This window comes from Pipistrellus hanaki (genome assembly GCF_964339955.1).
Source record: "Pipistrellus hanaki genome assembly, chromosome: 8".
Classification (NCBI taxonomy): Eukaryota; Metazoa; Chordata; class Mammalia; order Chiroptera; family Vespertilionidae; genus Pipistrellus; species Pipistrellus hanaki.
In genome coordinates this window covers 42258070-42271447 of record NC_140510.1, presented here as the reverse complement: position 1 = coordinate 42271447, position 13378 = coordinate 42258070, and the positions used below count along the sequence as shown (strand labels likewise).

Genomic DNA, 13378 nt, shown 5'->3' with positions numbered 1-13378 from the left:
GGTCTCTGGTTACATGCCAGAACTAGTGAATCAGAGTTACCTGGGTTTCCTGGGGGAGCTCCGTGTATCACCAGAGTTGAGGCCCACCTCCAGGAGGGCGTAGACGGCTTAGGTGATCAGGGCTCCCACTGATTCCATGTCCCAGCCTACCAGGGAGAGTGCTTTGATTCTGATTCCTATCCAGTCACGGGAGCATTAGGAGGTGGTGTGTCAGAGACTCTGAAAGCTGTCCTGATTCAGGTCTGGAGTGATATAGAAACCAGAAGACAGAGGCCTCACTGAAACCCACTACCACTACACTCCTGTCTGCATACCCAGGGGATCCTTGGGTAGTAGCACATGGTAGGGCCTTTTTAAGGATTGCGGTTGCCTTTCTAGACAGACCAGAGTCATGCAAGCCTTAATGGACACTGGGGAACAATTAGTGGTTTCTTTGGGCTTGCAGAGAAACCTCTCTTCCTTTCATCCTGAGAAATACAAGTTGTCATGGAGTTTAGATTGTGTTTTGCCTTTGTTTTTCTCATATTGGTACAAGCAGTACTACATGCAGTTAATTTATTTGACAACTTGAGCAACAAAGTGTTCCCAAAATATAATTCTTTACTATTCGATTTCTGTACAAAGAAGGTACAGGATTCTACCCTGACCTATAGAACTGCAGGAAGGTGGACATGGGTAGGAAGAGCTGAGACACAGACAGAAACAGTGGTAGGAGGTCATGAGCAAAATGGCCAGGCAGCAGTGGCCAGGACACAGGTGTGAAAAGCAGTAATACAATGGGTAATAGTGATCATAACAGAGATAGGTTTGAGTGCAAGAGCAGAAGGCAATATGAATCAATTTATTAAATTGGCATCTAGGAACCCACAGTTGGACTAGAGTTTGTATTTCCAATTCTTGCTGAATTGAAAAAACAACACCACATGAGTCTCTAGTGTAAAGTATAGCTGGACTGCTATATGGCACAATTAGGAACTGGGATGTTTTGCTTAATAGATATTACCGATCAACTGAATTCTGCATAAACCAGTTTGTGCAGCTCTGGCCTCAACTGGATTATAGACTTTAATTGGTAGAGGCCATTCTTTTATTGTTTAATTTATTTAGAAAAGAGTTGGTCTTCTGATTCTGAGCCAGCATGCAAAAGTTAATTTTATGTTCTTTTCATCACCAAAACAGGCACTGAGAAAGAGTTGTAGAAGGTAAATTACTTAACAGTCTGGACTTGGAAAAGAAAAGAGGTAAAAGATTTGTTGTTAGAGTTTTTATTTTTTTAATAATATATTTTTACTAGAGGCCCAGTGCACGAATTTGTGCATGGGTAGGTTCTCTCAGCCTGGTCAGCAATAGGTACTGTTCGGGGCCATCTCACCCAGTCTGAGGGACAGACTGTGGGAAGTTGGCCAGCAGTTGGAGGTTGGCTATGGGAGCACACTGACCACCAGAGGGAAGCTCCTGCATTAAGTGTCTGCCCCATGGTGGTTAGTGCATGTCATAGCAACTGGTTGACCAGTTGTAACAGTTGCTTAGACTTTTATATATATACTAGAGTCCTGGTGCATGAAATTCATGCATGGGGGTGTGTATCCCTCAGCCCAGCCTGCACCCTCTTTAATCTGGGACCCCTCGAGAGATGTCTGACATCCCTCTCTCACAATCCAGGACTGCTGGCTCCCAACTGCTCGCCTGCCTTCCTTCCTGATTGCTCCTAACTGCTTCTGCCTGTCAGTCTGATCACCTCCTAACCACTCCCCTGCCAGCCTGATTGATGCCTAACTGCTCCCCTGCCAGCCTGTTTGCCCCTAATTGCCCTCCCCTGCTGGGCTGGTCACTGCTAAAGCCCTCCCTCCCCTGCCAGCCTGGTCCACTCCAACTGCTCTCCCCTGAAGGCCTGGGTACATCCCAACTGCCCTTCCCTGCAGGCCTGATCAGCCCCAACTTCTTCCTCTGCTGGCCTAGTCACCCCTAACTGCCATCCCCTGCAGGCTTAATCACCCCTAACTGACCTCCCTTGCAGGCCTGGTCCCTCCCAACTGCCCTCCCCTGCTGGCCTGATTGCCCACTACTGCCCTCCCTTGCAGACCTAGCCCCTCCCAACTGCCCTCCCTTTCTGGCCATTTCGTGGCAACCATCTTGTGTCCACATGGGGGCAGTCATCTTTGACCACATGAGGGAAGCCATCTTGTGTGTTGGAGTGATGGTCAATTTGCATATTATTCTTTTATTAGATAGAACTAGATAGGATAGAGGCCTGGTGTATGGGTGGGGGCTGGCTGGTTTGCCCTGAAGGGTGTCCCAAATCAGTATGGGGGTTCCCTTGGGCTATGGGCAGCCTGGGCGAGGGGCCTGTGGTGGTTTGCAGGTTGGCCATGACCCCAGAGACCCAAGCCAAGGCTCTGGTATCTGGGATTTATTTATCTTCTATAATTGAAAATTTGTAGCCTTGAGTGGAGGCCAAGGAAGGCCAGGGCAGGCGGAAATCTTGGCTTCCTCCATTGCCAGGGAAACCCAAGCCTCCTGATCTGTCTGTGGCCACAGCCATCTTTGTTGGGTTAATTTGCATACTCACTCTTGATTGGCTGGTGGGCGTGGCTTGTGGGTGTGGTGGTAATATGTATTAATTTGCATATTACTCTTTTATTACATAGGATAGATTGATTTCATAGAGGAAGGGAGAGGGGGAGAGAGAAAAGAGAAACATCAATGCTGAAAGACAATCAATGATCAGCTGGTTCCTGCATGCTCCACACTAGGGATTGAGCCTGTAACCCAGGCATGTACCTTGACCAGGAATCAAACCACAACCTCCTAGTGCATAGGTTGATTCTCAACCACTGAGCCACACTGGTCAGGCAGAGTTTTAATTTTTAACAGAGTAAAACTATTATGTCTACAATCTACCTATCAGCCTTACTTTGAGCCTCTCAAGGACAAGGCTTGTGTCTTTTCGGAAACATGCACAGGGATCCTGCTCTGCTCACTCAGCCTAAGTAAGGTTCATGTGCCTGCCACCGTGTCTGGAGAAAACTCAGGATGACACTCTGGCCTATGCCCAAGGAAAAGAACAGGTCCCCAGCAAATATGGGCCTTATTTCTTGGTATGTGTACACATTAACATTGCACGTTGAAATATATTTGCTATATTTTATTAAGACAGTTGTAGGAATATATTTATCTTCACGGTCTCAACTGCACAAACCAGAAAATGCCATGAGGTAAATTGTATCCCTCACAATTACTTTTCCTTCCCTTCCATTCATCAGCTGAAACAGCCTGAGAAACCACAACCCTTGTAGAAATGGGGGGGGAAAATCAATACTCCCTCAACTCTTCCTCTTTTCCTCATTTATTCAAGCTGGGTAGTAGCCTTTTTTTCTCCTGCCTGATTCAATCCATATATTAATTACATTATTTTCCTCTCGGTACAGCTTGTCACAATACTGTGACTAAAGCAGTCTTCAAAGGCAAACACTATGTTATTCATTTGCTCCCACTTAAAAAACAAACTTCAATTCATAATGGCATCCAGGGCTGCAGCAAACCTGTGCGCGTGTTAGGGCTATTCCTCTCTCTCGGAGAGGTCCCCCTCATCTGATCATTTCCTAGAGCTGAGGTTAAGCATTTTTTCCTCAAAAGAAGACCCGCTATGACAACTTTTTAAAATATGCACTAAAGTTACTGATTACTCCAGAGCAACACATGCCCAAAGCATACACAGGTGTGTTAATATTAAACCAACCTTTAATTACCCAATGAGCTCTTGGGAAATGATTATTTCTAGAGGCCAAAGAAAGCTAAGGTGTGAGGCACAGAATGATGTTATCCTTCTTTACCTTTTTACATATACATACAATGTTTATGAGTCATATTCTACTTTGAGAATAATTGCCACTTGATAATGCTCTCTTGGCCATTGTGCAATACTATTGATGAACATACTAGTAGCTGCTGTTTATTGAACAATTCATATATGTCAGGCGTTACAGTAAGAGTTTTACAGGGGCCATCTCTTTTTATTCTTAAAATATGCCTGTTATTTCATCATCGTTTTACAGAAGAGACTAGGTGGCTAACTCAAAAGATTTTAACTTGAGATGTCTGACTCTGGAACCAGGAGGCTTAACCATTACTCCAAAGTGCCTCATTTTGAGTTAGATTACTTTAAATGGTAATAGTTATTTAAAATTGGAGGACAACACAAGGATGCTTGTGGTCATAACCTTACATGTTGATAGAGATCTAGGCTCAGGTTGGGGCTGTTCATAGCAATCTATGACCTTGAAAAATTATGCATTTGGCAGAAAGTTCAAGGTTGGTTTAAAGCACTTTCATGGAAATGATTTGCAATGTGGACATTGAGCTGATAAAAATATGTTTGCTAGAAAATAATTATGGGTCACCTTTTAAGAGTCTAAAACACATAGATGTCAGATTATATCTGTCACAAGCTGTCAAAAATGATCAGTATTCTCCAGGGATTGTGCCAGATACAGATAATCTTACAGAGTGCTAATGTTGACATTAGGATTTTTGCAACACAGATGTATGTGCAAAGAAACACTGTCTTGCACCTCACCCTGGTCCTCATCAGACTTGGCAGCAGGGAGTGAAGGTCAGGAATACTTCAGACTCTTGGCATGGATTTGGTGCAACCATTTTCACATGAAAGCAATTACCTGAGCTCTGCATTGCACTGATTACTTCCAAAGATTTGGGGGCTCCATCTGTTCTCTACTTAAGAGACTTAAAAATAAAAAAAAAGCAACTCCAGGAAATAAGAGCGTTCTAGGACTTAACAATTCACAAGCAAAGAGCTACTCAGTACTGCATAAATATGGGGAAAGAAAACGAAGATGAAATTTATAGGAAAAGATGAGAATCAAACCCTGTGTGTGAGACTGTGGCACAAGGAATGGACATCTCAGTCTGCTCATGGGTCTGGGGGAAATGGGAATGTTAGACAATTAGATTGTGGCGACACTGCAACCCTGTAAATATTCTAGTCATTGAATTGTAGGGTGACATTTATGGTATGTAAATCATATGTCAAGAGAGCTGTTGAAAAAAAAAGGAAAAGAGGAAGAATGTCTTAAAAAAAGAAACCCTAGAATGGACAAGTGAAAATGAATTTAAAAAAAAAAAAGTCAATGGCTTTTCATGCCAATAACACATCTATTCTAATCTGCTCCAGCATATTTTAAGACACCCCTTTAAGAATGCGGGGATGAATTATTCAGAATGCTCTTCCAGATTGAGCCTGTTTTTAATACATGGATTAAAAACATCCCTCTTAAGTGGTCCTTTCCATTCTAGCATTAAGGATAACAAATATTTTCGCTGGCATGGAATGCTAAGAACTCCTAAGGCAAGGCCAGAAACAATGCCGATGATATATTTCTAGCCTAAATATCAACAGGAGTTAAAATGATTATAATCCCTTAGCAGGGTTGGGTTTCATTCATAGACATTGGAATCAGAAATAACTGTTTCGAAAAGCAGAATCCAAATGGGTGATGTTAAAAATGGTGGCTATTAACCAAAGTTTGAAATGTCCGGCATAAACGAGTGTTTCTCTATCTTGTATCACATTTTTTAAATTCTATTTCAGAACCCTTTTTCAATAGTTATAAAAGAGTCTGATCAATCAGAAAACAGAAGGGATCTTTAACCTCAATGATAGTTTAATTTTCAAAACTTGTTTAGTGCCTGGAGGGCGCGACTTAGTGGTTGAGGGTAGACCTATGGAACCAAGAGGTCATGGTTCCATTCCTGGTCAGGGCACATATCCAGATTGCAAAGTTGGTCCCCAGTGGGGGGTGTGCAGGAGGCAGGAAATTAATGAATCTTTCCCATCACTGATGTTTCTATCTCTCTCTCTCTCTCTCCCTTCCTTTCTGAAATCAATGAAAAACTATATATATATATGAACTTGTTTAGCCCCATTGCTAATTTCCCATACAAACTGTTACCAAATCATCAGCTAATTATACTGAAACTTCTGACTTAAATTTATTAGAAAAAAAATAAGCAGATTGGACTTAATTATTATACTTTATGAAATTATTATTAATGGTGACATTACGTATTATTAGAAACTCCCCAAAAATGTTCTTTCTCTTAACTCTAATGAAACTGGATTTCCAAATTAATATTAATTGTATATTGACAAAATAAAAAAATATAAATTTTTGGCCAGATGCAGACATAGTGGACAGATAAATCTCGAGGACTTTTAACAAAGAAAAGTCTGGGAATACCCTTAGGACCAACAACAGCTTGGGTAAGAGAAATAACTGTCTATCCCAACCAGCAAGCATCTTGTCCTCAATCTCTGCTGATAAAGTGCTTTTTAGAATGCATCTAATAGCTATAAAAGTTTAAGTTAATATCTAAGACAGAATTTTTCTACATTTTTCACTCTATTATTAAATTGAACATGTATTTCAAATTTCCAATAAGCATTATAAAGTTATTCATTTTCTAAAATGCAGGCAACTTCTTTTCTTTCTTTTCCTACAGACTTTAGCACATAGTTCAGTAAATTGTCTTCAATAGTTTGTTTTTACCTATGTCCTCTTTATATATTTTTTATATTGCATTGCATTAAGAATTAGGTTTAACCATTCCTCTTGGAATTATTGGGTATTCTTAGCATGTCTAAATGTAGATAATGAAACTGAGAGGTCACTACAGGCCCAGAGTCATGCAGATTTTACTTCCAGTGCATGATTGTTTTTTTCCTACTCCCACACACAGTATTTCACATTCATAGAATAGCAGCTACATCTTTTAATAATAAACTACATTTGCAAGGAGATTATTGTGAAAGTATGTACAGTTTGTCGGTTGCCTTTGTATTTACCTAGTATTCACTTATTCCTTATTGATAACTGTATATGCTGAAAATTTAGGGAAACAGGTATAGAGGCCTAAGCCAACCATCATCCCTGGCTATAGCAATTAGTGCTAATAGGGCTTGTGTGTCTCATTAAGAGCCAATTAGATGTGGTAAGGCCTTTTCCTGGGACTTCTGAAAAAGGATTCTTACCCTTTCTCTGCAAAATTCTACTTTTACAACTATCTGGGGACAACCTGGGTGAGAATGGGGGCAGTTTAAAGGAAGCAAGGCTGAGAGGTAGAAAAGAAGAAATACAGTAAAGATGATACTTAACCTTTATAAATAAACACTTATGCTGTGATTAAAATGGGCCATGCACAATTTTAAGCTCTTTATAAATATAACTAACCATCCTCTTAACAAACCTATTGAGGGAGTACTATTATAACCTTGACTTTGACTTTAATTATAATCGAGGAAACTCAATTGTCACACAGCTAATAGTGATGGGGCAGGAATTTGGACTCAAGTGATCTGACTTCAGTTTCTGTGCTTAGCCACCATTCGAGGCACATATTTTGAGCCCTTATATCAATGAAGATTCTTACATAAAAATGGGTTAAAAAAAAAAGAAGGAAAGAAAGAAATCCTTGGTTTGTTGCACTTGGCAATTTTTCCTGATATAAATGTTTTCACCATGGCTAATTCCAAGTTATTAACATGACACCATCTGGCTAACAATATAGCTAAAAATTAAATAATTGAAGAGCTGGCATAAGCTAGCTGCTCTGGTATACCACTGGAGCTTAAAACAGACCTCCCTTCCATAAGACTGTCTTTTAGTGAATCTATCAGGTTGCTCTGGGTTTCAGCCACTCTGTGTTGGGTTTTCTGTCTTGTAGTATTAAAGAGGCCTCAGTGAGTCCAAGTTTCATGGATAATGAAATACTTTCACAGAGATAGTCCTTTGTTACTATATTAGAACTCTATATGAATAAACAAATCACTCAACAGGTTTCTCATCGAACTTATCAGAAAAGAAAGCTTAAGTGGGTTATGAATTTGGTTTTTGTAGTATTGGCCACAAAATTGCCAGTATTGGCCACAAAATTGCCAGTGCAAAATGAAAATGTGGGGTCCCTTGTTAAGGAACTATTCAGAACTTCAAGAAGATGGCAGAAGAGCATTAAGCTAAGTGCAGGGCCCTTCTAAGAATGGGACTCTGTGCGAATGCCCAGCCATATACCTGTGAAGGTACCCTGAGCCTGCTACTCAGCTGCTGACAGAGGTGGCCTGTGAACTTGGATCCACGAGGCCCATAGCCCTTACACTCTACTGTAGTGCTTCCTGCAAAACAGAGGCTCTGCAAATGCATTACCTACATTTCTGTGTAGAATTTGTTACTTAAATTATTAATAATAACTGCATCTTGTCTTGTTGACCAATTTCAAGTAAACACACACAAGTGACTCACTTATATGTTGCAACAGCTATATATTAGATTACAACTATATCCTTTCTTAATTTCTTAGTTACATTATGTTTCCTTTTGGTAAAATTAAAAGAAATCTTACATAAATGTATTAAGCTATCTATATTGCATTTTTTTTTTAGTTTTCAGACAATGCCAGAAAAAGAAAAGAAAAAGAAAAAGAAAACAACCAAATACTCCTTCACATATCAGATTTTTAATTATTCTATCTGATATACTCTCCCCCACCAAACATACCAATTGCCTTATTTTTTTTTAAACTTAGACAACTCTAAATATTATAGAGATTAAAAACAAACCCTCAAACCCCTTTTATCTCCTACTACAAAATTTCAGAAATACCCCAGTGACTTTCTTCCTCATGGAAAACACGGGCCTAAGTGCAGCTGTTTATAGGGCAATTTCGAATTTTCAAAATACCAAGCTCAGCCTAATGAGTTTTATTACTTAGATTCTTACATTCAAATATCAGTATATACCATGATAATATTTAGTGATATATGATAATGGAAGAATGAAGTGGGGAAAATCTTTTATATAAGGTATCATTATACAGTTTTACATAACATCTGAGTTCCACTAGCCAATTTTTGATGATTTTTTTAAAAAGAAAACAGAAAACTCACTGCAATAAAACAGCTGAATAATGCTTCAGATTTAATTTGTGCCAACAACAAGCAGATAGTTTACTAGGAATTATGACCTAGAAGAAGAGGCTCAACATAAAAACTGTACTCAACATAGAAATTTACCTGCTGACTAACCTAAGCTGTTTTATTTTCATTTACGTTTGAAAAATTATATGCCGAGAGGAAAAATATTCCAGCACGGTTCCCAAGAAATGTGGCAACATTTACCAAGGAAGTAAACTGGTACACTGATAGGCTTTAAAAATGGCTTTCTAAAACATGTACGTTTTACCATTTTTTGTTAATGAGGAATGAAAAGAAATGTACCACTAAAAGGGGTGAGGCTAGTAGGGGCAGTACCTACACTGGCACTGAAGTGAGAGCATTTCGACCTTACTTGCTTTCTCCGTGAACTACAGTAGAATTACCTGCTCAGATCTGTTCTGATGCTGGTACTGGTGCTGCGAAAAGCTATTATAGGAAGAAGCGATTTTGTCCTTCTCAAACTGTTGCTTCACTCTGGCCAAACCACCAGGCACTGTACACATGTCTGCTTCCTCCATCATCTAGGACCATTAAAAAAAAAAGGAAAAGTCAGCTTTATATTTTTCTCAGGATAGGATTCTCAAGCTATTTTTTTTAAAAAAAAATAGTTGACAATTATTAATGGGTGATATACTTAAAATGACATCAATGTATGTAATTATTCCAGTATACCCTTACAGAAGCCCTTAGTAAAAATAACCTCTCCATGTTATTTTTCGCATATATCTGCTTTCTAATATAGGTTACAAGAATATTAAAAATATTAAGTTAATTCTTCTTTCAGATCTTGATGTCTGGAGATTGGAACTATTAGAATGTATTTCTCTAATAATACATAGAAAGAAGACATTAAAATGCTAGAATCGATTTTAACCCAATAATATTGTCATTAAAATCCGACATGTTATAGGCAACACATTAAGAATATTAAAAACATTTGACTCACTCCAAAATGTATTTAAATCATCAAGGATAAATAAAATAACCTCGGAGTATCTCTGAGGCAAAAATATTGATGTCAGCAATAATAACAACTACTGATTACATAGTACACTGTGAGTTGCTATGGACTTACAAATATTTTGTCATTTGATACTTCTCCATTTTCTTTGAAATATGGATACTTATTACCTTGATTTTTAAGTCAGGAAATTGAGGTTTGGAAAAGTAAGGCAGCTTGTAAATCGTCACAGCTCGGGTGTGAGTGCTGAGCTGGAGTTGGAACTCATCTGGGTCTGCCTTAATCACAGCTGTCTGTCTGTCTTAAACCTTGTTAAAGGACAGGCAGAAACACAGCAGCTATACCACCCGAGGACTCAGCTTCGAGTGTTGAGCACAGGTGGGGTTGGGGTGGGGTAGGGGCTAAGATTATAAGGATTCTAGCTTGTCACTGGCATTTTACAGATGAGAGGATCTATTTCAACAGGCAATATTTGGAACATCTTGAAAAACATTGAGGAGTCTTGTCAGATTCTATGCCCCAGTGGGAAGTGCTATAACCCAAGGGTTTTGCTTTTGATAACATAGCACACTCCCCAGCCCAGCAGGCACTCAAGCCCAGATGGGAAAGATAACTCTAAAGCAAACAGGCCCCCTGCCAACCCCCCTCCTCCAGGTCTCCTTAAAACCGGGAGCAGACTCAGCAACACTTCAAACCACAGCAGGTCTCCTGAGGTCTGGCTCAGCCCTGACATAACTTTGGAAGCCTTCAGATGTGGAAGTAACTGGATGCCCTGGAAGCGGGTGAGCTGAGGTTTGCATGCCATGGACTGTGGACTCCTGGGTGTTTACCCCAATATTCTCTTTTCTCCCTCAAACAGATACAAAAAACACAACTACTGTCTTGAGGTTTCCCCTATTCCAAAATATTGATACTAAATTGATACTCAAGATGATCTGAATTCTAGCAAATATTCAAATGGTTGCTTTATGAAGTTCACAACCCAACCGCTCCCCAGGTACGTGGACTGTTAAATAATTAAGAATATGCACTCTGTGGAAAAAGGGATGCTTGTACACTTATATGTACTAAACAGATAGTCTGTCAGATTCTGCAACAAACGTCAAATGTAAGTCTTGGTCAGTTACTGCCATTTGATACATGGTAAAGTCTGAGAAAGTATGGCATCCCTTTGGAAATTTGAGATGATGAAGGGGAAGGGTGAATTAAGGCTACTATCTTTTTATTTTTTAACCCTACCATTTAATTCACATAAGTAACCTTTCTCAATTGAGCATCTATAGAAGATACAGGGTGGGGCAAAAATAGGTTTACAGTTGTGAGTAGAGGAAACACAGAGTTTATGCTTATATTGTTATGTATTAATTATTGCATTATTTATTTGTATTATAACTGTAAACATACTTTTGCCATACCCTGTATATAAATATTAAATTATAGAAAATAAGGTAATTATTGTTGAGAAAAACCTTACTCTTGTCAACAAGTATAAACAATGTCCAAATCATATGTAAGTTAATCTGGTAAACTGCAGCAATTATATTAATACATGGATACTCTCCTAGTATGTGCATTTTCTCAAAAACATCAATTACTATACTGAACAGGTTGCCTGTCATTTACCAAATAGATTAAAACACAGATATACCCATTCCTTTCCTCTAGCATTGTGCTTTGGAATAGAGCAAATTGTACATGCAAAATGCAGACAGTTGATTATTTTTATTAATAAAACACAATCCCTAACATCCCTGGTACTGCTGAACTACAGGTGCTGTTACCCACCTAAGTGGAGCAGGTCCTTATAGTTCAGTGGTGATGATAAGGTTTCCTTGTTCAGCTCAGATTGTAAGTGAAGGTTTACATATGTAGATGGCAGGACTTACTCACGGGGCAGTCAGTAGCCTAAGCTGGCTCAGACTGAGATCCCCTCCCATGATTTTGCCTTATTTATCACCATGTACTAACCGTCCCAACTAATTTATTTTCTTGTAAATGACCACATGACTTAGATTTTGTTTTGTTTTGAACCTTTTCATGTTTATCCTTATTCTAGGTTTCTTATTCTTGGAGTCAGAAATAAGACTCAGAATCTAATGGATATGCCAATAGTAAAGTTATTTTAATAAGTTAATTTAAATACCTAACACGAAACCTACCTAAAACTGTTAGTTTAACAATAATTTAATTTACCTAGATTTATTTACCTAAATTTAGGTAAATATATTATACTAGAGGCTCAGTGCACAAAATTTGTGCACCCAGTGGGGGAGTGGCAGGTCCCTCAGCCCAGCCTGTGCCTTCTTGCAGTCCGGGAGCCATCAGGAGATGTCCTACTGACAGCTTAGGCCTAAGCCGCCAGTGGGACATCCTTAGCACTGCTAAGTATGAGCCTGGCTTCTGGCTAAGCCATGCTTCCCCTGTGGGAGTACACTAACCATAAGGGTGAAGCTCCTGCATTCAGCGTCTGCCCCCTGGTGGGCAATGCACATTATAGTGACCAGTTGTTCTGCCTTTTGGTTGATTTGCATATAAGCCATTTATTATATAGGATAATCAGTAGTTTCCTTTACCAGAACTGTCTTTGGTTCTAGAGCAAGTTAGGAAAAACATAAATTGCAGCGGTGAACAGACAGTGATTCTAATCCCAGTTCTGACACTTAAAATCTTGGACCAGAGTTCCTGAACCTCAGTTTTATTTCTCATAAACTGGGAATTACAATATGTTTCTCAAAGATTTCTTGTGTTAAAAAGGATAAAGGAAATAAAATTGCAGAACACAAAATCTGGCATTTTAATTTGTTTCTTGACAAATGTTACTCCCAGCTTCTCTTCTGGAGGCTGCTGCAGTCTGCTGCCTTTTCAAGAGCGTGACTTTCATTCAGGTTCAACCAAATGCCATCTGGCTGAGGCTAGGACAAGGAGCAACTGATCATTGTCAGCTATCGCAACGTGATTGAAATATAATGGGTACAGTTTGGGAATGAATGGGTGACTCCCAGATTTTGCACATATAATATTTGGATTATTTGTGTAGCAAAAGATTTAGTCACAAGCAGTTTCCATGACTTAAAAAAAAATGAACACACATTTGATGCAGCTGACCAAAAAGGCAGAATTTTGTTGTTGTTGTATGCTTTTTCTTGTTTCTTTAGATATTTACTAGGATTTCTCTGAGATAATGTGTTCTTTATTTTCTCTCAAAATATTTACTTATAGCAAAACCAAATAATAGGACAGTTGTTGGGCCAAAACTGCTTTCATGTATGAGAGGAGGCAGTTGAATGTAGTTGAAAGAGTACTGAAGTCAAGAGACTAGAGATTTAGTGTGCTTTCCCCACAAATTACATGATCTCCATAAATCACTTTCCCTCAGTTTTTTTTTTAATTGGCAGGAAAAAGAAGGATTATTT

At 39.1% G+C, this 13378-nt stretch overlaps 1 protein-coding gene across 2 annotated transcripts in view; it reads right to left on the bottom strand.

The window, feature by feature from the left end:
* Positions 1-13378, bottom strand: part of XIRP2 (xin actin binding repeat containing 2) — a 67124-nt gene that overhangs the window by 30502 nt on the left and 23244 nt on the right. For both annotated transcript variants that reach the window (XM_084892540.1, XM_084892541.1), the window contains exon 3: positions 9388-9525. In XM_084892540.1, the coding sequence (XP_084748666.1) occupies positions 9388-9525 (138 nt within the window). The remainder of the gene's footprint in view (positions 1-9387; positions 9526-13378) is intronic.